Genomic DNA, 24920 nt, shown 5'->3' on the forward strand with positions numbered 1-24920 from the left:
GATTGGATGATCTCTCTCTTTCTCTCTGTCTCTCCTATAAATATTCAATGTATATACACATGTATCCAACAATGTACAACCTAACAGCTATGAGTTACTCAAGTAGAAGTAATATCACCCATTCAGATTTGTCCCTTTGTTCACTACACCAAAGACAGAACTGTCAGTGACTCCCAAATTTTTATTTCAGTAGACTCGCTAAAAGTGGAAGGGGGGCATTTTTTTGCTTTCTCATTTTTCTTTTTTTGTAAGTTTACATCAGCATTTTTCAAGAGATTTATCTATCTTTTTTTTTCTTTAAAGTCATTTTTTTAATTTCATTTCATTTTATGTGACACAGTTTCATTGACTGAGATTCCCTGAACCCCTCCCCGTGCCCTCCCCCCATGGTGGATTCCTCCACATTGTTGCAGTAGTACAGTTCTAATCCAGTCATGATTCCTTCATTTGCAAGCATGTACCTGTGTAGAGTCCAGCATCTTATTGTCCAGATCAATTCAACAGTTTCTTGGGGAGACCATCTCTGGTCTGAAAGTAGAGCTGGCAGAATATCATCCCGTCCAATGAAAAGCCACAACATAACGTCAACAACAATTTACAACATTATGGAGTTAATTGACATGGTATTGAGTGACTGATATGTTAAAAAATGCAAGTTCTTGACCATATCCTGTGACTACTTCATTGACATTTCAATTTTAGTTTATACACAACCAGCTGCTATACACCTTAAAATGGCTATAGGGTACTATTCAAATGTCTCGTGTCTATCTATCTATTTACTTATTTATTTGAAATATAGAGTTACAAAAAGTAAGAAATAGAAAATCAGAGAGAAATAAAGAGGAGGGATTTATATGCATGTGTTTCCTCTGTTTATTTATATCCAAACTCAGCACTAAGAGATATATATTCTCACCCTTGGTCAATCACCAACTATTCCAGCAAAATCTGTCTCCTGTTTTCCAGAGTCCTTTCTGAAAGATTCAAGTGTCTACATTTACCAATACTTGTCCAGGCTCTAAATTTGTTATCTGTAAATACCATTTCCACTTAAAAATTCAGAAAGGTTTATACTGAATTCTTTGTCATTCTCTGTCTCGTTCCTTCCCCACACAAATCTGGTCTCCTTCCAGCTTTCTGAAGATGATTTTTCTGCAGTCATTTACTCAAAAATCCAAACTTAAATTCTGGAGGAATTACTTTTGATTTTATTTCTTCCTCACCTCCCCCATTCAGGACACAAGGCACGACCCTTCAGAAGCCTCCACGAGGTGCCCCAAATCCCATTCCTGCACTTGTAGGCATCACAAACTCTCCTCTTCCACAACAGTTTCCATGATCTTCCAGTGGTCTTCATTCTCTTCCTCCTCAAATCTACTACATGGTCTGTAAGGACACCTTGCTGGAATTGCCAGATAAAATAGCAAAGATACTATACTTGATGTTGGCTTGATCTGGCAGCACTGTATCATACTATTCTTTCTAAATATACTTTTACTGCTTTTCAAACTCTTCTTCCTTTCCATTGCTGATTTAGTTTCTTTAAATGAATTGTTTATATTATTAGATTTTCAGCTTTCTGTTAAAAGAGCTAGTTAATTCTGTTAAACTTCTTAACCTGTCACCAAAAAAAAAAAATCTCCTCTGTTACCCATTATATACAAAGCATTCTAACTTATGCTGTGGAGTACATAAAACAAATATACTTATAGTCTCTTTCCTTAAAGAGTTTGAAAAATCGAGAATGATCAGTGGCACAAAGAAACCCACATAATACAGAGTGGTAAAATCCAATTTGGGGCTGAGAGATGAGAATGAGGAAGTTCCCAGATCTGTTGCCTAAAATTTAATTTGGCCTCAAGCCAAAGAAAACTATTTTTAACCTCACTAACTCCAAAGCCGCAAAAAAAAAAAAAAGCCAGTAACACATGCCAGTTTCTCACCCTCCACCCTAAGTGGACAGCAAAGTCAGACCCAGCTAATGAAGCTTTGCTCCGTGTATAAAGCTGAAGGGGAGTGAGTGGTCTTTACAGAGCTGCGCAGCTAAGAAAAACCAGTAGAGAGGTCACACTACACACACAGAATCCTAAATGCCCAGAGGAGCCAGGAATGGAGCCAACATTTACAAGTGTTGTTTCTGAAACAAATTTGTCTCTGAAGAGGCAACCAAAAATGTCAATGAAGGAAATATAGGGATTAAGCAAAACATCATATAGGAAAAACCATTTGAAGGTTTCAAATTTAAAAGTTAAAAAAACAATCAGAGGCTTTTGTAAACATCTGTTTCTGGGGAATTTCAAATGCCAAGACTGACTGAGTCATAGACAGAAACCATGAAGACGACACGATGTAGTCTGGCAACAACTTTCAAAAGGTAACCAAGGAGTGAGACTCACAGCAGTTGAGATGCTGCTTAGGACAACTACTTTGCATGCTACAGTTCCCGGGTTCAAGTCTTAGCTCTGCTTTCCATTCCAATTTCCTACTAACTGAGGCAGCAGCTGATGACTGAAGTGCTTGGCTCTCTGCCAGTGTGGGAAACCTAGACTGAGATCTGGGATCCTGAATTTGGCCTGGCTCTGCCCTAGTAATTACAGGTAGTTGGGGAGTGAACTAACAAGTAGAAGTATTCTCTCTCCTTTACTTTCCCTCTCTCTTTCTCTCTGTCTTCCTTTCAAATGAAATGAAACTAAGTAAAACTAGAATGTGGAAATTTATCAAACCCACATGTGAGGGGCCTTAAAAATATCTGTGAACATGGGATTCAAACATAATATACACTTTTGCATGAAATTTTTGAAGTTTTTTCATAGCACTTTTGATAACCCTGGTTCTAAAGCCAGCCTACATATTAAATTATCCAGGAGGCTTTATTAGAACAAAAACAAACAAAAACCCCCACAGAATTGCAGCTCCATCCCAGATTCACTTTATCAGAACACCCAGAGCTAAGCCTAGAGATCATTCAGTTGACCAAAATGCAAGCAGCTTGATATTTACAAATCTGTTGATAAGACTCAAAACATTTAGCTAAAAAAATCAGAAACCACTTGAGCTAACATATAGGCCTGATGGGCAACAGTCATGCCTATTAGATTTGTCTCCCTAGCTCCAATATTTGTACCAGTGCTTACTACATGGTAGCTTTTCAATAAATATTTCATACATTAATAAATGAAGATGACTGGAACATTTTCCTATGTCATGAGTGAAGCAACTAACCATCTCACCAGGGCTGTATCACAGCACCCAATGAGAAAACAAGAACCCATTATCAGAGTCAACTTTGTGGCTTAGTGGGTTAAGTCACTGCCTGTAAAGAAGACTTCCCAGATGGGTGCTGAATCAGATCCCAGCTGTTCCACTTTCAATTGAGCAGTTCTAGAAGCTGTGAACTACAAGATCAAGGTTCAAGATTCAGTGTCTATCAATATCCTGTTTCCTAATGCACAGAAGGCCTGGCAGAAGCAGCAACTTCTTTTACAGAGAGCCACATCCTGATCCTATCCAAGAGAACAGAGCTCTCATGACCTGATCACCTCCCAGAGAGTACACCTCCAAACACCAGCACATGGGTGATTAGGTTTCAATAAGTGGATCTGGGAGTAACACAAACATTCAGATCCAAAGTGTCCACCAAAAGTAGATGCACTTTCTTGTGCAGTATTTTTTGAACTTGTATGCAATTAAATCAGATGGGATGAAAATGCCACTTAAAGAAGCCAACTGATCATTTGGGTGGCACTTCTCCACTCAGCTTCATTACTGTGTTGATATTGATCACGGAGAACGTGAACCCACCAAGAAATCATAACGGAAGTGGAGAGCAGCATTATCTCTATGATCACGCACTGGGCACATCTGTTTTCCTCATGACAATAAACCTGTTGATGTTAGCAGACCATCAAGATTAAGGACTTCAAAAGGTTTACTGAAAAATTCCTTTACTGGCTTTTTCTCAGATCCCATTTTGTTTATCAAACTATAAGAATCCATTAATGGATTCTAATTGAATCTGTTACATTATACAAACATGTTTAAGACCTCTCAAAGAATGCACACAGATTCCTTTTACTAGAATGTGTAGTGTGCAATTAGATACATTTTTTTAAAGTGCTAACTGGTACCTTGGGGTCTTTTTGAGGCAATAGTGCTTGTTAGAGAGTGATTCTTATTACTGTCATTGATACTGTTATTATAACACAGATTCACCAATGAAGAATAAAGAATCTCTTTTACCCAAACTGATTTCTAAAGGTTGAGACCCCTGACTCGCTCACCATCAGGAAAGTAATTAAACATCTTTTGTGTTGAAGTAGATTGGAGATTAAACTTAATCCTCCCACAGAGTGCAACGGAGAGATGGTGGGAATTCCACTGGGGTAAGAGAAGGGAGGCATTTTCATTGTGCACCGGGGAGACAATGCCAAGTTGGGGTTTTTTTCTGGACAAATTGTCCAGGTTGGGAGAGGGTACAGCTGCCTGGGATGAAAAGGTGGCTGCACACCAGGTCAAGGATCCTCAGCAGGAGACACCACCAGCCAGAAGGAATAGGAGGAACCTCAATATCGACGGCTAGGAAAAGAAGTCTCTGGAAGTTCCTGAAGGCAACCCTGAGAAAAGAAGAGGTCTCTTCAGGAATGATTGATATTTGGTTTCTTAATGGCAGCTCCTGAGAGAAGACTCAGAGCGAGACTTCACTGGATTTGGAAAATAAAATACTGTGCTTTTCCTTGTGCCAATGCACTGCAGAAAAATCTGCATCCCCTAGAGCTTGTCCAAATGCTTAAGACCCAGACTTACAGGCAATCTCTCATGGTTTACTTGTACAGGTGGCTAATCTACCACTTGGGGGTAAATTTTATAGACTTAACTCTGAACAAGTAATCTTATTTCTATGTAACTAGCAAACATTTCACCGTGTATCTTTAGTGACAAGTGAAAACTGGTTAAACGTGTTGTTTTATACTGCTCACAGACAAAATTAAATACATTCATGAAGAACCTACAGAACTAGCTGCTAGTCAAACAAACCTGAATAGAAAATGAGAACAACTAAATTCATATTAGGGGGAGCCTAGGACCCCGCGCTCAGGGGCGGCTGGGGTAGACCCGCCATGCGTTGGGGGTTCCGCCGTCACGGGCCCGGGGCGACGGCCATGGCTGCAGCCCGGCGATGGTGGGGGCCGCCCCGCTTTCCCCGCAGCCCCGGGTGACGAGGGACGACCCGGAGGCTTGTGGTGCGTTCAGTGTCCGGGGCCAACAGCCAGCAGACGAACCTCCAGAACGGCAGGTACCGGGACACGGTGCTGCTGCCGCAGACCAGCTTCCCCATGAAGCTGCTGGGTCGCCAGCAGCCGGACACAGAGCTGGAGATCCAGCAGAAATGTGGATTTTCAGAGCTTTATTCATGGCAAAGAGAAAGAAAAGCAAAGACAGAATTTTGTCTCCATGATGGACCTCCTTATGTAAATGGTGACCTGCACGTGGGACATGCTTTGAATAAGATTTTGAAAGACATAGCCAATCGGTACCATATGATGAGAGGTTCCAAAATACATTTTGTGCCAGGCTGGGATTGTCATGGGTTGCCCATTGAAATTAAAGTGTTATCAGAACTTGGTGGAAAAGCTCAGAATCTTTCAGCTATGGAAATTCGAGACAAAGCTAGATCATCTGCTAAGGCAGCCATTGAAAAACAGAAATCAGCATTTATTCGTTGGGGAATAATGGCGGACTGGAATAATTGCTACTACACCTATGATGCAAAATATGAAGCTAAACAGTTGAAAATTTTTTACCAAATGTATGATAAGGGCTTGGTTTATCGATCTTACAAACCTGTGTTTTGGTCTCCCTCATCAAGGACTGCTTTGGCTGAAGCAGAACTTGAATATAATCCAGAGCATGTTAGCCGTTCAATCTATGTCAAGTTCCCGCTCCTGAAACCTCCCCCTAAGCTGGCCTCTCTTATAGGGGATAGTTCCTCTCCTGTTAGTTTTTTAATTTGGACCACCCAACCCTGGACAATTCCAGCTAATGAGGCCATTTGTTATATGCCCGAGTCAAAGTATGAGCTTGTGAAGTGTTCCGATTCTGGAGACCTCTACATACTGGCCGCAGATAAAGTAGCATCTGTTGCTTCGACTTTGGAAACAACATTTGCAGTTATTTCAACGTTCTCAGGTGGAGATTTAGAAAGTGGCTCCTGTAGTCATCCTTTGATTCCTGATAAAGTCTCTCCCCTTTTACCTGCCAATCATGTCACCATGGCAAAAGGAACAGGATTGGTCCACACAGCCCCAGCACATGGCTTGGAGGATTATGGTGAAGCGTCTCAGCACAATCTGCCCATGGATTGTTTAGTGAATGAAGATGGAATTTTCACAGATGATGCAGGTCCTGACCTTCGAGACAAATCTGTCCTTGAAGAAGGAACCGATGTGGTTATAAAGATGCTTCAGACCACGAAGAATTTGTTGAAAGAAGAAAAATTGGTACACAGCTATCCTTATGACTGGAGAACTAAGAAACCAGTGGTTATTCGTGCCAGCAAACAGTGGTTTATAAATATTTCGGACATTAAGACTACAGCCAAGGAATTGCTGAAAACAGTGAAATTTATTCCTGGATCAGCACTGAATGCCATGGTTGAAATGATGGACAGGCAGCCATATTGGTGTATATCAAGACAAAGAGTGTGGGGTGTTCCAATTCCTGTGTTCCATCATAAGACAAAGGATGAATACCTGATCAACAGCCAAACCATGGAGCACATTGTGAAACTGGTGGAGCAACACGGCAGTGACATCTGGTGGACTCTTCCCCCTGAGCAGCTGCTTCCGAAAGAGGTGTTATCTCAGGTGAACTCCCCTGTGTTCAACAGCCTTTCTTTGTTTCACTGCTGACTGACTGACAACGTGAGGGATTCTTGGGAGCTAAAATTGATTATATCGTTATGGATGTCAATTCAGAAGCTTACGCAACGTGAAAGTGATCATTTGGTTTAGTGATTGAAGCGTCGTATGAGGGTACTTCAAAAAGTTTATAAAAGATAAAGAAAAATTGAAATTCATGTAGTCTTGTCAAGTGTATTTTCCATCATTTTTGAATGTGCCTTGTATGTATTTAGCAGTGGAGTGTTGGCCATTTGTTGTCTCATTGAGGGCCCATGTTGAATCTGACTGCTTTAGTTGACTGAAGAATGTGTATGTGATTAAGAGAACTGTGCTTATCATTTATAACTCAGAACTGATTGTGACATACATTTAAAAATATCCTGTTTTTAAGATAATTTCAATAAACCATTAAGAGATTTCAAAAAAAATAAATAAAAAATAAATTCATATTAATTGCCAGTAAGACCATCATTTTCTATAGCACTCGCTTCTGTGGTTTCGGTGAAATAGAAACTCCGTTTGCTGGCTGGGTGTTAGGGAACTTCCTCAGAATTCCACAGGAGAAAATATGCAGGGGGAGTAGCTGATGATTCATTCCTGAGCTTTTTTTCCTTCCCAACCTTTGCTTTCAGTTGCCACTGACAGACTGCTGGCATGCAGAGTCTGGGTAATCTGTTATCAGATTTCTCTTCAAATCCTTTCTTGTCAGGGTCCAGGAGAGAAATGCCTTTGGTTACCTCAGAACTTCATTTTTCAAATACTTTCCACATCATTCGAACAGCCTCCAAGTTCCATACACATTCTTAGCAGGTTCATCTTCCTAAATTATACCTGAAACCGTTTTACCCTATCTGCCCCCCAACAAAATCTCTTAGCCTACTCATCATTCAAATCTAGGAATGATTAATGAGGAGCTAAAAATGATTGTCCTTCAACCTAGAAGGGACTCTAACTTGAATAAGACAGCTCTGCTTCAGGCAGTTTGTACGCTCTTAGGAGATACGGACATTTTTTAACCTACTATATGATAAAGCATGCCAACTATTCTAACTAAAGTCGAGATTAAGGCTATGGGAGTTGAAAGAAAAGTTAGTTCGTTTTCTGAGGATGCCTACTGTTTACAAAGTAACCTGAACCATTCAGCTGTCAGTAACTGTACTTTATACACTGGCTCCATCAAAATTGCCCCAAATCCTCTGCATTTAATGAAATCCCAGCCAAACTGACCTACTGAGTTCCAAAATCACTTTTCAGTTTCTACCCTCCTAACAGGTGTCTCTTCATTTCACCTTTCTTCACACCAGCTCCTCTGAGTAAATCACTACTGCCATACTCCCTGCCTATGCCACAACTTTTTCCTTGAAACATTCTTGGATCAAACAACCCCCTTCCTGGACATCTATGTCAAGCTGCTTCTCCCTCCTCAGCAGCTGAGCTCCTCATTGAAATCTTCAGTCCACTTTTCTAAATCTATCATCACCCCTGTATGCCCTTCTGCTCTGGGGCTCATAGGATTACCAGCCCTTCCTATCTGACATCTCCACCCCAGTCCGGCATCCCAGACTCACTCCTGGCATCAGCTTTGTGGTCTGGTCCTCATTGTCTGCATCCCTGCAGCTATACGCCATGTCTTCAATCTCCAGTTCTTCCTCTAGCAGTTACCATTAAAATGCTGTCTCAGTATACTGTCTCCAAAGCTGTTTCTTCAACCTGTATTAAAACTCCATACCCATTGTACAACAAGTACAATGAGTGTACCAGAGACTGTACACTCATCCATTGCTGTGTGCATTTGAGCCCTGATATTCACATCATCCTATTAAATCATCTCAGGAAGGAAACAACAAATCAGCATAAACTGACCAACTAGTTCAGAAATATTTAGTAGAGCATCACAATGAGAATAAGCTTGAAGAAATCAAGCTAAATGAAATAAGTTCAAAGAGAAAGATACAGTATGATTCCACTTATGTGAGGCACCCACAATAGTCAGAAATATAGATAGTAAGTAGAAAAGTCATTACTAGAGGCTAGGGAAAGGGAATGGACATTATTGTACAATGGGTATGGAGTTTTAATACAGGTTGAAGAAACAGCTCTGGAGATGGTTAGTAGTAATGATGACCAACAATGTGAATCTATTTATTACCACTGAACTCTACACTTAAAAAATGAAAGTGATAAATTTTGTTACATATATTTTAACACAATAAAGTTAATAAAAGTTTCAAGGAGTCATTCGAAAAAGTATGAAACAAAGATCTCCATGAAACATGAGATCTCCACCAGCATTCACTGTTAATATTTCTAACCAACTGACCAAAAACCTGCTATCATTTCCTAATCTGAATATTTGTTCTACACATACCTTTGTTCTTTTAAGTGCCTGGCTTTTAGTTTATTCTGGGCCACTTTGTGGCCTGGCTATGAATGATGTTACTTTAAAAATCACAAACATCAACAGTTTAGAGCCAAGAATTGCTGAACAAATATATTTCACCTAGTATTGCTTCTTGCTCACTGTTCTACTGTTTGATTTTCCCACTTCTATGGACTTCATGACCCAGGGACTCAACTTCATCAGCTAACTAGTATGTTCTTCACAAGGAGGGGAGAAACAAATCCACTCCAATGACCCCAGTTTCCCTCCCCATTTCACACTGTCACCACTACCTGACTTAGAATTATAGGTCCTTGGTGCCTCTAATGATAACATTTTTCCATGACTCTCCAGAGAATCCACTGCTATAGCTACTGAATTTATCTTCTGGCTCCCAATGCTCTTCATTAATAATTGTCTTTCCTTCCAAACAACTTATCCTTTGTATCATTTACCTCCCCAAGGGGCAGAAGTACTGCCTTGTCTTTATATGCTATAGTACCTTTGAGTATGTCTGTCTGTCCTAATTTTAAAAACATACCAGGGTGTCATTAAGACATTTTCAGAAAGCATAATTCCAATCTAAAGAAAATAAAGTTTGATTTTAAGCTACCATATAACTTCTTTAAGCATGAATTTGTTATTATTTTCATATTTGTCTCCTGTTTACCTAACAAATTTTATACAAGCTGGTTTAAGTATACTGAATTACATTATACCTCTCAGGTATGAATCACAGATTTAAGATGCAGACAATTTGATAAGGTCTTCTTCCTCTAATGAAAACTCCCAAGATGATCTCAACTGAGTATTATTGTTTAATTGAATAATTTACTTATAAGCCGTCAATGAATTTTTATAAAATTCCTCAGTTGGGTAATTTCCTGTGAAATTTCTAGACTTTGGATCATGCTATTGCTCACAGTTGTGGAAATGGTCTGAGTTCCATACCTGCCTACGCCTACTTATGCTGTAATCTGTTACAATAATTCATTCAAAACCATTCTCCAAAAAGAGGAACAAGAACTTATTTAGAAAAATGCTGTTCCTAAAGCTGACATCATGACATAGTACACTAAACCTCTGCCTATGACACCAGCATCCCATATGGGCACTGGTTCCAGTCCCAGCTGCTCCACTTCCTATTCAGCTCCCTGCTTGAGGTCTGGAAAAGCAGCAGAGAATGGTTCACATCCCCAGGCCCCTCCATCTATGTGAGGAAGTTCTTGGTCACTGGCTTTAGGTTCACTCAGCTTTGGTCATTGAAGTCATTTGGGGAACAAATGAGCAGATGGAAGGTCTCTCTGTATTTCACTCTCTGTGACTCTGTGTTTCAAATAAAAACGAAGTAAATCTTAAAGAAAAGAGAGAAAGAGAAAGAAAAGAACAATGCCACTCCTAGTACTGGGGCAGGTCAAATATAAGATGATTTGAGATCAACTTGTAGTGCCAGGAAGTTTAACGTGCAATGGGGTGGTAATACAGGAAACGCACAGAAACCCTCTGGAAGAGCTATCAGTGGCACAAACTGGAATAATATGAACAAAAAATTAGATAACAGCACTGGATTATACCCCAGAGTATAAAAGGAATACACATAGTTCCATACTGATAGAAATAAATGAGTAAAGAAATAAATGAATAAAGATCAAATTTTTACAAATAAATTTCATTCTATCTATATATCTATAGATACCTATATCTATATCTGTACCTATATCTGTATATATAGATATCTATACATATAGATATCTATATATAGATATACTTTCCTTCTAGGATGTAAAGATTAATTCTCTACATACCACCTCCCCTTTGAGTAGAAACTACAGTTGATGACCCAGTTCCAGGGAATGATTTAGAAATAGAAAAATAAAAAAGCTTACAATGGAAAACATTGAAAAACAATAACAGATAAGATTAAAATCACCAGGGTCCTCGCAGGATCTAAGGTCATCGGAACAACAGCCAGGAACCCTGAACAGTCGGCAGAAACAGAAGAACAGTAAACTTCCTTCGGGACTAGGGAGAGGAGCTTTCTCTTGTCCTTATTTAGTTCCAGCTCTCTAGCAATGACCATCAGGGTCGCTCCGGAGCCCCCTCCCCGCAAAAAAACTACAAAAAATTAGAATAGATTGACAGAGAACAACAAAGAAAGTTTCGAACCAGACAGGAAATGGTCAGCGTGGACTCACACATACCTTACTAGGTAGGACACAAAGATTAGTTACTCCTCACTAAGGTATTGAAGATTTCTCTACACACCCCTCCTAAAACTGTTTTGCACCTCAACTGTTGACATATGCCTGGTTAGAGTTATAAGCCAGTTTAGACTATCCTAAAATCTGCCAAGTTCAGCAAAATTATGCTTCAACACGATAAACTGCTAAATACTAAAATGAAAATAGACACAAGACAGCTGAATAGTACCCAACAGCCATTTAAAGGTGTACAGAAGCTACTTGTGGGCCTGGCGCAATAGTGTAGTGGTTAAAGTCCTCGCCTTGCACACGCCGGGATCCCATATGGGCTCCGGTTCTAATCCCAGCGGCCCCGCTTCCCATCCAGCTCCCTGCCTGTGGCCTGAGAAAGCAGTCAAGGACAGCACAAAGCCTTGGGACCCTCCACCCACATGGGAGACCCAGAAGAGCTCCTGGCTCCTGGCTCCTGGTTCCTGGCTCCTGGCTCCTGTCTCCTGGCTCCTGCTCCTGGCTCCTGGCTCCTGGCTCCTGGCTCAGGATCAGCAAGTACCAGCCGTTGTGGTCACTAGAGGAGTGAATCATCGGACAGAAGATCTTTCTCTCTGTCTCTTCTCCTCTCTGTATATCTGCTCTTCCAATAAAACTAAATCTTAAAAAGAAAAAAAAAGAGGAAACCGGTTGTATATAAACTAAAACTGAAATGTCAATGAAGTAGTTACAGGATATGGTCAAGAACTTGCATTTTTTAACATATCAGTCACTCAATACCATGTCAAATAATTCCATAATGTTGTAAATTGTTGTTGACGTTATGTTGTGGCTTTTCATTGGACGGGATGATATTCTGCCAGCTCTACTTTCAGACCAGAGATGGTCTCCCCAAGAAACTGTTGAATTGATCTGGACAATAAGATGCTGGACTCTATACAGGTACATGCTTGCAAATGAAGGAATCATGACTGGATTAGAACTGTACTACTGCAACAATGTGGAGGAATCCACCATGGGGGGAGGGCACGGGGAGGGGTTCAGAGAATCTCAGTCAATGAAACTGTGTCACATAATGCAATGTACTTAATAAAAATAAATAAATAAATAAAAATAAAATCACCAGGTCACTCACTCCCATGGAGCATGTTCCTGATATGGTGCGATGGAAAGTGTGTTTCTTTCCAAATATTTGTAACTTCAATCTAATCCTGACAGAAACATCACATGCACCAAAATCAAGGAGTTTTTCTGCAAGATATCTGTACAGTACATGGTGAAACTACCTAAATCACAAAAACAAAGAGTAACAAACTTACAGACCGGAGGCACTAAAAGATGTGGCAACTAAATGTAATTTGAAATCTTAGAGTAGAAGCTAGAACAGAAAAAGGAATATTATAGGAAAAACCAGGGAATCTGAATAAACACTGAAGTTTAATTAATAATGATGTTTTGACAACACACAACGGTACTGTAAAGTAATGTAATCAAAGGAAATAAAGTGTGAAGTGTATGGAGTGTCTGTACAACATTAGCAAAATTTCTTTAAACTTAAGTCACTAAAAATAAAAGGTCGGGGCCTGGCACGGTAACCTAGCGGCTAAAGTCCTTGCCTTACATGTGCCAGGATCTATATGGGCGCCCGCGCGTGTCCTGGAGGCCATGCTTCCCATCCAGCTGTCTGCTTGTAGCCTGGGAAAGTAGTCTAGCACAGCTCAAAGCCAGGGACCCTACACCCATGTGGGAAAACTGGAGGCTCCTGGCTTCCGATCTGCTCAACTCCAGCTGTTGTGGCCACTTGGAGAGTGAATCATCGGACGGAAGTTCTTCCTCTCTCTCTCCTCCTCTCTGTATATCTGACTTTCCAATAAAAATAAATAAATTTAAAAAATAAATAAAAAGCTGACTTCAACTAAATTAGTTCATACCTTCTCCAATTATCACTGGAAGCAAAAGATAAAGTGGCTGGCCCTGCTTGTGGAAAAAAACACCACTTCTCAAATTTATTGAACCAAAGCACAGATGCATGTTCAACTGGGTACCTGGCTTTATGTCTGATTGCCATATCTGGATATTTAGTGCTTTGCTTCCATTTTGAGCATGTTTTGAACAACAGAAAAGAAATGACTCCTGAAGATTTTTTTCCTGAGAAGTGACCACCTAAGTTTCTCCTGCCAAAGCCACTAAGTTCCAAGAAAGATTAACATAGCTCCAATGTTTTTTAGAAAACAAATGAGCTAATTACAGCCTGAATCATATTAACAATTCATGTAAAATAAACAACCCAAACATCACATGAAGCTACATCCTAAGGAATTATATTCCTTTCTATAAATAACATACTTAACTAATTCAGCAATACACTTACATGAGTACACTCTTTACACTATTAGATAGCTGTGTCTCCATATGCTCTTTGGATTACTTGGCTGTAAAACAATATTCTTGGGGGAAGAAAAAAACAAGACAAGCTAAGCTGGAAGAATTTGATCTACCAAATTCCCAGAGCTGGAATTTCAAAATGACTTGCTTATGTGTTATGATATAATACAACATAATTCAAAATATTTGATCAAATGTGATAGAAACAATCCCAGAAGATTTCCACCAAATTTATGACCATCATGCTTCTAAGCAATAAAGTAAACCAAAGGGAAACATGGAGTGTTGCCACAGAAAAAGTCCACCATGAAGTCTATAGTAACACAATAAGGAAAAAAAATACAATGAGAACAGTTTATTTCCCCATAATCCTAGAGGTTAACTGTGGGGTTTTCTGGTCAATTGAAAGCTTATGTAGGAAAAAACTGAGGAAGTAGCCAGGTTCAGGCAAGACTGAGGAAGTAATCCCGTCAACTAAACAACTCATGGATACATAGAAAAACATGGTTTTCAAGATCCTCCTGAACACTCAGCAGGCAAGGTCCTTCCGTAACATTTGTAATTGTAAATGTGCTCATATGTATCTATGCTTTTTTTGGACAGTACTGGGTTCTTAATGTTTAATTTTACTTGACATAATTTACAGAAGAGCCAAGGGCAGGAAAGGGCTTTTTGTTTGTTTATTTTCCTACAGGGAAACAGATGTGTATTAGAGAACAGTCATTCATATGCAGCTAATATACTGCAGTCACAGAGCCCAGACATGATTACATTTATTCATCTTGATGCTTCATGTTTCAGTGAGTAGTTTTCTTGATTTCACTTTAAAACTCCCATAAGTGGGGCATTATATACTGCTTCCCCAAAAGAAAGATGAAACCTAGACAAAATCCAACTTTATTTTTATTCCATTAGGTTTAGATCAAATATCAAACAAATTCACTTTCTTACCGGTAATGTTTTTCAACCACTTTCTTCGAAAACAAAAAAGGGGCTGGCATTGTGGTATGACAGGATAGGCCACTGCATTCCTATGAAAACCAGTCAATTCTCAGCTGTGCCACTTCTGATACAGCTCCCTGCTAGTAGCCTGAGAAAGCAGCAGAAATGGCCAAAGGGTTTTAGACCCTGTACCCTCATGGAAGATGTGGATAAAGTTCCTGGCTCCAGGTATCTTCTCAGCCCAGCCCAGCCCGGGCTATTGCAGCTATTTAGGGAATGAGCCAGCAGATGGAAGATTCTCTCTCTTTCTCTCTCTCTTTCTCTCTCTGTAATTCTGCCTTTCAACTAAATCAGTAATTAGGAAGAAAGGAAGGAGAGAAAGAAGGAAAAGAGGAGGGAAGGGAAGAAAGACAAGAAAAGAAACAGGCTGACACATTAAGCCTCTGCCTGAGATGCCAGCATCCCGTATAGGCTCCAATTCAAGTCTCAGCTGCCTTATTTCCAACCTAGCTCCCTGCTAATGTGTCTGGTAAAGAAGTGGAGGATGGCCCACTTCCTTGGGCCTCAGCACCCATGCGGGAGACCTGAATGAATCTCCTAGCTCTTGGCTTTACCCTCGTCTAGTCCCAGTCATTGCCACCATTTGGGGAGTGAACTAGCAGGCAGATCTCTCTATCTTCCCTCCAACTCCTATAACTCTTTCAAATAGGATAAATTTTTTAAAACTATTAAATGCTCATAAGATATGATTCTCATTTATCAACTTAAAAAACTTTCTTACAAAGCTGTTGTAGAAACATCAGCTTCAGTTCAAGTGAAAATCAATACCCATCAGGGCTAGAAATACAGGCATGTTGGTAAAAACCCATTTGTATACAATTGCAGGAGCCTGTTGGAAAGAACATATTGTAAGGAAGCAACTGGATAAACTGAGCTTTGACCAGTAAAACAGCAATTCTCATTGGTACAATCTGATCCATCTCTCAGATCTGTTTTCTAGCCCATTTCCTCCTCCCACCCCAATGAACTCCTGCAGAAGAAAAATAGGTCATACAAAAAAAAGAAACATAAAAAGCCTTAAAGAGCAATTTCATCAAGACTTTTAAAGCACTTCAACACACTAGCACAGCCTCAGGCCTGTTGGAGGGACAATCTGGAGCGCAGGCATCTCCTGCCCTTCGCACAGAACATTCTGAAGCTCCAGGCTTCAGAGAGCTTGACCAGGAGGAGCCAGTTAGGAGGCTAATATGCATGCATGACAGTGAGAAAGTTGACATCTATAGGAATTCTTGGTCACCGGGTTTAGGAGAATTTTCAAGAGTTCCAAAAGCCCATAACATCTAGCAAAGAGAAGAAACATATTGTTGAAGTAAGTAGATTTAATGATTCCCTTCTGTTCCCATGAGCAACTGAAGACTGGAGAAGGCTTACTTTAAATAAGTACTCAATGTTAGTATGCAACAAGTTTAACAGTCGTTCATATTCACACCATTAGTAGGATGAGAAATGAGAACAAACATTCTGGGAAACCATTTCACAAAAAGATATCAAAAGTTTTTAAATTCCAATACTTTCCTCCACTGAAATTTATGTCCATTAAAACAAGTAAAAAGGCATTAGAAAGGATGTTTATCCAAGGATGTTTGTCGCAGTGTTACCTGTAACTAAATCTCAAAATGATCTAAATGTTTGATCATAAAATAAAAGGAAAGTTAAATGAGTAATGGACTGACTAATCAAATTACAGATGACTGAATTCAGTGCAGCTTTCTATTAGAATATTTTTTGGTAGTAGAAAGCATAGAGAATCCGATTGAATGTAGAAATATAAGGCTGGAGTTGGAAAAATTAAACTGAAAAATTTTTCCTTCCCTAAACAATCTCTTTTTTTTTTTTTTTAAGATTTATTCATTTTATTACAGCCGGATATACACAGAGGAGGAGAGACAGAGAGGAAGATCTTCCGTCCGATGATTCACTCCCCAAGTGAGCCGCAACGGGCAGATACGCGCCGATCCGATGCCGGGAACCTGGAACCTCTTCCGGGTCTCCCACGCGGGTGCAGTGTCCCAAAGCATTGGGCCGTCCTCAACTGCTTTCCCAGGCCACAAGCAGGGAGCTGGATGGGAAGTGGAGCTGCCGGGATTAGAACCGGCGCCCACATGGGATCCCGGGGCTTTCAAGGCGAGGACTTTAGCCGCTAGACCACGCCGCCGGGCCCAACAATCTCTATTACTGCATACATCTCCACTTGCCGATCAGCCAAAACAATTGTCTTCAAGGAAGTAAAAGTTCTCTACAAACTTACAAGTATTTTTTACTTCCAGTGGACTATACCACCCTAAAGCAAAGTGCTTTAATAAGAGGTAGGTCCCAGAAACAGAACTGACTATTTTGAATTCATACAAAAAGTTACATGATTGGAGAACTGACATAGACTCCGGAAGAGGAGATCACAGAGATTCCAGAAGTTAGCCACAGAACAAAAACAATGCAGAAGTAAAGGCAAGCTGCATTTCCTGCCTGGTCAGAAGGAAGAAGACATGGTTCCTTCTTGGGCTGCAGAGAAGACCCTGGAGAACGTGGGAAAGAAGAGAGAAAGGCAGCTGCAGGGAGAGTCCCCAAGTGGACCAGCCTCTTTCCTGACCCATTTCCTGGGATGAAAGGCTCTGGCTCCCTTCCAAGCAGATTTCATGATATGAGAAAAGAGGGGACTTTTGTTAGACTTCCTCCACCAAATCAGGGAGGAGTCATGTTCAGAATGCCCATTCAGCCCAAGGGGGCTAAAGGCAGTCACCCAAGGGCCCCGAGCTTCCACATGGCTCCATGGAAGAGGCATGGAAAGAGGGCTGTATTGGATGGGATTGCTGGTTTGCTGAGAAAGACAGGCTGGGGAGAAACACAGCGAAGGATGAACAGCTAAAGCTGTAACCACATGTAACCAGCTGTGACTCATGGGAGCAGCAGGGCAAGATGGTCAAATGCCCGGTAACAATCTCTCCACATGCCACTGCCAGTACCCAGAATACTCTCACAGGCACCATCTCTGCAAGGCAAGGCCTCACAGCCAGGATGACTCAGGGATCCCACAGAGAGCGGAAGCTCCTCTTCTGCTGGGTATGCAGTTAACATGAGCTTCCCCTGTACCCACAGACTGCTGAAGGGAAAGAGGATGGTGAGGTGCAAAGCAATGTTCATGTAGAAGAGAATGACAGAGTTACACTGAATTTGTGACAGACTGACTTCATGTTACAGAGAAACTGGCAAGTGCTACTTACACATGCAAGATGTGATTATAAAAGTCAAAATCAGCACATAAATATGCAAGTCTGTCTTGTCCTACCCAATATTTCTTCTCTCTTCTGAGAAAAGCAATCTCGAGCTTCTATGAAGCATCCTAAAGTTTCCTGGGTCCTGTTTTTCCAAGGCCTGAGTGTGTGTTGACTCTGTGGCCTGCCAAAAAATTCCTTTCCTTCCTTAAGATTGAAACTAGGTCACATTCTATTATTTGTGCAAAAGCAGCATGGCCCATAGGAAAGCTATCATCCCATTGGTTCAAATACATATGAGGATGTTGTTGTGCACACATGCATCAACAGGTGCCAAAAGACTAGAAGAAAGTAAATATAGTGATTGTATCTGGGTGAAGGACTACAAAATGTGCTATTCTTTTCTTCTGTTTCAATATGTTCTATTCTCTAGAATGAATTTGGATCTTATTTTTATTTTTATGAGATTATGAAGCAATAGAAATCTCATCCATAATGTCCATAAAAGCATTAGCAGGCCAGGTACAATGGCTCCAAGGCTGAACCCTGGCCTTGCCTTGCATGTACTGCGATCCTATATGGGCGCTGGTTTGTGTGTCCTGGCTGCTCCACTTCCCAACCAGCTCTGTGCTTGTGACCTGGAAAAGTAGTAGAGCATGGCCCAGAACCTTGGAACCCCACACCCACGTGTGAGACCCGAAAGAAGCGTCTGGCTCCTGACTTCAAATCAACTCAACTCCTGCGGTTGTGTCATTTGGGGAGTGAAACAGTGGATGGAAGATCTTTGTCTCTCCTCCAATTCCATGACAAAGACATGCCCTAGGCCTTTGTCTTCTGTCATGTTGGGCCAGGCAACAGATGCCAGTTTGTAGGCCAGTATAATACACTGGAAAGCATAGGAGACAGGAAGCCCTGAGCCCTGAGTTTCAGCTTCCAGTCCTGCCACTGTCAAGTTATATGCACTCCATATGTCTTTCAAACTGCCAGGAGACTCAAATTTCCTCAGTTATAAAAGGAGGGTTAAACTCCCTACGATATCACAGAGACTGCTGACCTATCAAAGACATTCCGGCTCAGGTCTCAACCCCTAACTTTTGTTGGATATATACATGACAAGATGAAACATCACTGTGATGCCAGCTAAAGTCTTAACTTTCAGAAAACTTTCAAAGCAACAGCACACATGCTGCTTGCATTGCTTCTGACACTACCCTAACAGCATAACTTTACTTTTTATTCATCTTGCTTTCCTGCTGTCTCTGGCAAATGGGCACCCTTAACAACATAGTGTTGTCTGCTGCCAGAATGAAAGTGTAGCTGGTGCTTAACCCTGACATCAGCCCCTGATCCAGCCCAGGAACCTGATTCCATGAGGCTGGAGTATACCCTACCTCACCACACGAGGCAAGGATCCAGTGCAAGGCAAGTTTGCTATTGCTGATTCAACTCAGGAGATCACAAGGCGAAGGAAACCCAGATGGATGTGGTGCGATATTTCACATCAGAGTCTGTTCAAGCTTAAGGTAGGGATGCGGGGCACCAAGATGGTACCCTGAAGCCTAGAGGTACACAGAAGGGTATAGCAGAAATGGGGCTGCAGAAATAATATAGACCAGCAACTTTTACACTGCCTAAAACCAACCATGACCTCATCAAACTAATTTCTCAGCTATTTATTTCTTCTTCCATTCTTAATCATATCTTGCACTTCCTCTGGGAATTTTCTTCCTCTCCCTGTGTCAAATTCAATAACACTTGAAAGTTATCTCTGACTTGCGGGGGACAAACTCCCCAGGCCCCACAGAGATGTACAACCTGAGACTCTACTAAGAGACACCCCAGCTCATAGGCTTGTAAACAAAATTGTAAGCCCTAAATCTTTCAATTCTCTGAAAGCAAAACAAAACCAAAAACCTCCTGTCCTCTGTTCTGTTTATGTTTGCTTCCAACCCAATAGGAAGAAAAAAAATAGAATGGAAATGGACTGAGTAATCTATTCCAAGAAAAACTTGAATATTTTAAACAACTAAAAACAAAACTAAAATTTGAATGCAGAAAAGATACAATTAAGCACATTTGCAGCCTTGGCAAACACATGAAGGGGAGCATAAAGGGGATTAGACCGCGTGGGTGTCAAGGCTGGTCCAAAGCAAACAGGGATGGGAATGTTTCAAGATGGGATCTAAAGAAATGGGGTGAGTCACCAAGTGAAGGAGGGAAAGGGGAACAGAAAACATCAAACACCAGAAGAAAAAGCCATTCCACTTAAAAAAAAAAAAACTAGCAGGGAGAAAATTTAAACAAAACAAATTAAAAAAAAAAAAACCTCCACCATGGTATATTCTGGACCTCTTCTGCAGAAACATCGGGTAAGCTAAGACTGAAGAAAAACAAAGAGTGAAGGAGAAATGATAACTTGTCTCTGTGCCCAATTTAGAATCACTAATGGGGAGGAAGAGAGTGGGGCACGTTGGAGAGACTGAGGAATTCTAACAAGAAGGTTATCACCCCCAAAGAATGCCTGAGAAGGACTTTTTCCTACAAGAGATTGAGTCACTACTCTTTTTTTTTTTTTTTTTAGTAAGTCACTGCTCTTAGCCCAAGAGGTCATGTATTAACTTTCTCTGCTTTTTAGTATAATTCTTGAGCAAAAATATAACTTTCTAATCCGAGGTGGAAGAACAGAATGTAACAGAAGGTAAATGGCTCCATTTAAACAAACAAACAAACGAAAAAAGACATTGAAACAATTTATGGCTTTCAAAACCTTTCTGGGAAAACAATAGTGACTACAGATGATGCTGACACTGCAAGCTGTGTTATAGTCACTGGCACCAAGTATTCTTACTGGAAACACAGCAGCAGAAGAAGCCACAAACATCTTCTAAATAGTCACATATCCTCTCTCTCTTTCTTGTCAGTCACTTCAAGTCACAAACACAGCTTTAATTTGGTGACTCCAAATGTCACCTACTTAACACTCGCCACTTTGAAATATTTCACCAAAAACTGATGAGCTCTGCCAACTGATTTAATATACAGAGAAAACAGAAATAAAATGAAATATAACTACTCTGGGACAAGTCTAGCTCGGTGATTACAAAAATAATCATTTATATTTTGTTGCCAATGGGGATTTCTGTCTATCTGATAAGGCTGAGACAATAGTCCTATTGAACTATGGAAAGGAAGTTGTTGTGAGCGGATTGCTTCCTGTGGTGAACAGAGGCCTTTTGCTGACACCGCAGCTTTGTGGTCGTTGTGGCAGACAGAAAGCAGCACTTGTCTTTCATAACTGAAGGCTGGTTAGCTTTTTTTCTAATTTCACTTATTCACTGTTGCAAGAGGAGACAAAATCTTTAGACTTGCTTCCCAAGGAGGAGTTTGAAAGGGAAAGGGGAAAAAAAAGTAGGGAGAAAGGGTAAGAAGGAAACTAGATAGCAATGGCATGGCCACGTTTCAAAGTGTTCCTTTGCTCTATCACAGACTATTAAGACACTGGTTAATAGGGGAGAGAAAAAAAATTTGCACAAGTCTGCGTTTCATCAGACAGCTAAGAATGCATGATAAAGGCCTGTGAAACAAGTGCGAGGATTGGTCTACCTGGAAGCTTTCTAAAGGAGTAGAAGTGATGTATCTGGTTAAATAGCTTGGATCTTGGGAATGAATTTGTGAAAAGAAAGGGTACTGTCTTCCTCATGTCTTTCCTTTCCTGGTGTGGAGGGGATCTCTGACAAGACAGAAGAAAGACGGCTTCTTAGGATTGGGAAAACCTGAGACCTGGTATGTTCTCTGGGCATTTTCTCCAAAATTGAAACCTTTATGGGATGGTTACGGCCATGGTGAAAACACCCGAGAAGTAGCAAAATAGTACCTGATGCTGCCTTCCAATGGAACAGTATGTTAGGAGCCAGAGACTTATGGGCCTTAGACTTGGCCTACCTGACAGCCTGCTGCATTGCAAAGCCTGCTTGGGCAAGCACGGCTACAGCAAGCAGGACTACAGCAAGCAGGATATTAGGCCAAAACATCCTCTGTAGAGCAAGCCGAATAGAACCTCCACCCTTGCTCCTGTTCAAATAATTAGTTCCTCCCCTGTTTCAATATAGATGATTAGTCCTTCCCTGCTTCAATGAAGATAATTACTCCCAGGAAACCTCCCCTTTCCCTTCTCCCCTAAAGAAGAAAGTATATATATATGAGGAGTAAAAATAAAGAGAGAGGCACTCTTTTCCACCAAGTATGTGTGTCCGTGTATTTCTTAGGCCAGCAGCCCGGGGGCTAGCAGCTGGGCATTCCCAGTCCACCCTCAGGGTTTGAGCATTGTGTCCTGCAGGTCGGGACAACAGTATAGAACCCTATGGTCATAAAAAGGAAAAGCAGGTACGTATTGATTGAGATGAAATGAAAACTACACGTGCATGTTGAATTTATCATGGTAACATATGGTGGGACTCCAGGAGGAAGAACTTTGCAAGACCAGAAGGCAGTCGAAAGAGTCTGATGGACAGGACATACAAGAGGGCTATTATTGGGAAGAGGGAATACATTGAAATACTTCCAACATCTGTTCAGCCTTAACTCTGAACAGGGACATTTTGCCCTAGTGCCTGAGCACCTTCAAATAGAATAAGCACTAAAAAAATGTCAGACACCTTAGAATACATTGGACAATGTGGATTTCATTCTTCCGCTGAAGGGAAAGGCAAAATCACTGTAACAGAACTGGCTACATAATAGTGGCAATTCAGTGCAAAGTGAAATGCAGAGTTCCTTCTGGAAAAAAATCAGTAATTCAAGATGGCAAGAATTCAACATTAAACCAATCAGGGTTCCTTCCAAGCACAGGTCCTATGTTTTAAGATGTAATCATGTACTACAATACAAACATTCCAGTCGCCAGGAGGGTGGTCCTATAGGTTGTATTGCCTGTAATCTTGTGAGATCTTAGTCTTTGTTAACACCCCATTCAATGTTTGCACAATGATGAAACTGGCTAAGCACACAGATCTCAGAACCTATTCTATTAACTAGAATGAAATCATACACAATGATACATATTTGGTATTTTTCCCATTTCTTAACACACCACTCCTTTAAAAAAATGCCTGGAATATCCCTAGTGGTAAGTACCTTTTTTTTGCTGAGTTGACTGATGGCTAGATACCTCTAGGTACGTTTAGGATTGAGGTGAGTCACAGGGACGAGCCAGCCTCCATGGAGGTTCAGATGTGTACAAATGTCAGTGATTTAACCAGTCATGGTTCCATTAAAACTCAACTGGACTGGATTACAAGAGCCTCCAGATAGTTAAACACAGGGGGGTTCCTGGAGAGTGGTGTTCCCAAAGAGGGCAGGGGAGCTCTCTGTCCATTCCCTCATCTCTTGCCCTGTGCATCTCTGCATCTGCCTCCCTTGTAATATCCTTTACAAGAACCCAGGGAAAGGAAGCGTTTCCTTGAGTTCTATGAGCTATCCAGCAAACTGACTGAACTTAAGGAGGCACTCTTGGGAACCATGATTACAGAAGGAGAGCAAGGAGGCAGTCTTGGGGACTGAGACCTTGGTGTTATTTCCAGGAAGATAGAGTCAGCATTGATGGAATTTAATGACATCTATCTGGTGTTTTTAGCAGAATTGATTGCTTATCTGCTGTGTGTGTGTGTTGGGGGTGGGGGACCCTTCTACATTGGGTCATAGAAGTTTGAGTGAGCTTTATTTTCTTAAGAGATTTACTTATTTGAAAGGCCAACGAGAGAAAACTTCCATCCACTGGTTTACTCCCTAGATGCCTGGAACAGCCAAGAGTGGGCCAGGCCCAAGCCAGATCACTGAAATTCCATCCTGGTCCCCTACTTGGGTGGCAGATCTCAACATCTGAGTCATTATCTGCTGCCTCCCAGGTACATTAGCAGGAAACAAGATGGGAAATGGAGTTTGGGGGACTTGAACTAACATTCCTTTATGGGATGTAGGTGTCCAAATGTGGGGATTAATGTGATGTGCCTATAATGCCTGCCCACCAAGTAGATTTTTCTGGGGTTTTTTCCTCTTCTCTTTATCTCTCCTTCTCTCTCGTTTGGTTCTCTCTCTCTCTCTTTCTTTTCCCCTCTCCCTCTCTCTCAAAAGTTTATTTACTTAAAAGGCAGAGTTACAGAGAGAATAAGCCATCTGATGATTCACTTCCCAAACAGCCACAATGGTACTGGCTGGGATGGACCAAAACAAAGAGGCTGAAATATATCCAGCTCTCCCATATTAGTTCAAAGTCCAAGAGCTAGGGTCACCTTCCACTGTTTTCCCCAGGCACAGTAACTGTAAACTGAGGCAGAAACAGAACAGCCAGGACTGGCAGTGGCTTAAGCTGCCATGCTGTAACACCAGGCCCAACATTTACAGTATTATAATATTAATTTTTAATTAATGATATATTTATACATTTTATATAGGAAATATATCAAATATTTAGTCTTACTGATCTTAAGAGAATTTTAAACAAAACATTGTTAGTATTTTAGCATCTTACAAAAAATGAATTATCACTTGTATTTTTGCTTTGTTCCAGAACTGAAATTTCTAAACAATAATGGTTAAAGCACAGATTAAGTAAGGCCTCATTATGTTATAAAATATAAAAGTAGTTTAAAGGACCCAAATCTGGGGCAGGCGCTGTGGTACACCAGATTAAGCTGTTGACTGGGACAAACTTACCCCTCCCTCTGCCCCTAGGCTGTCCTGCATATTTGGGAAACAAACCAGTAGGTAGATGCCAGCCTGTGCTTTCTCTCCTTCCCAAATAAGCTAAAAAAAAAAAAAAAAAAAAAAAAAAAAGAAATAAAATAAAAGAAAAAAA

At 40.8% G+C, this 24920-nt stretch overlaps 2 protein-coding genes across 6 annotated transcripts in view; one reads left to right on the forward strand and one right to left on the reverse strand.

Moving 5' to 3' along the window:
- Positions 1-24920, reverse strand: part of MAPK10 (mitogen-activated protein kinase 10) — a 444107-nt gene that overhangs the window by 380952 nt on the left and 38235 nt on the right. The gene's annotated exons all lie outside the window — the stretch shown is intronic.
- LOC101524023 (isoleucine--tRNA ligase, mitochondrial-like) lies at positions 5106-6911 on the forward strand. Its single transcript, XM_036494973.2, is given in 1 exon segment — positions 5106-6911. A coding segment is annotated over 1 exon segment (1791 nt). The 5' UTR covers positions 5106-5120.

This window comes from Ochotona princeps, chromosome 7 (assembly GCF_030435755.1).
Source record: "Ochotona princeps isolate mOchPri1 chromosome 7, mOchPri1.hap1, whole genome shotgun sequence".
Classification (NCBI taxonomy): Eukaryota; Metazoa; Chordata; class Mammalia; order Lagomorpha; family Ochotonidae; genus Ochotona; species Ochotona princeps.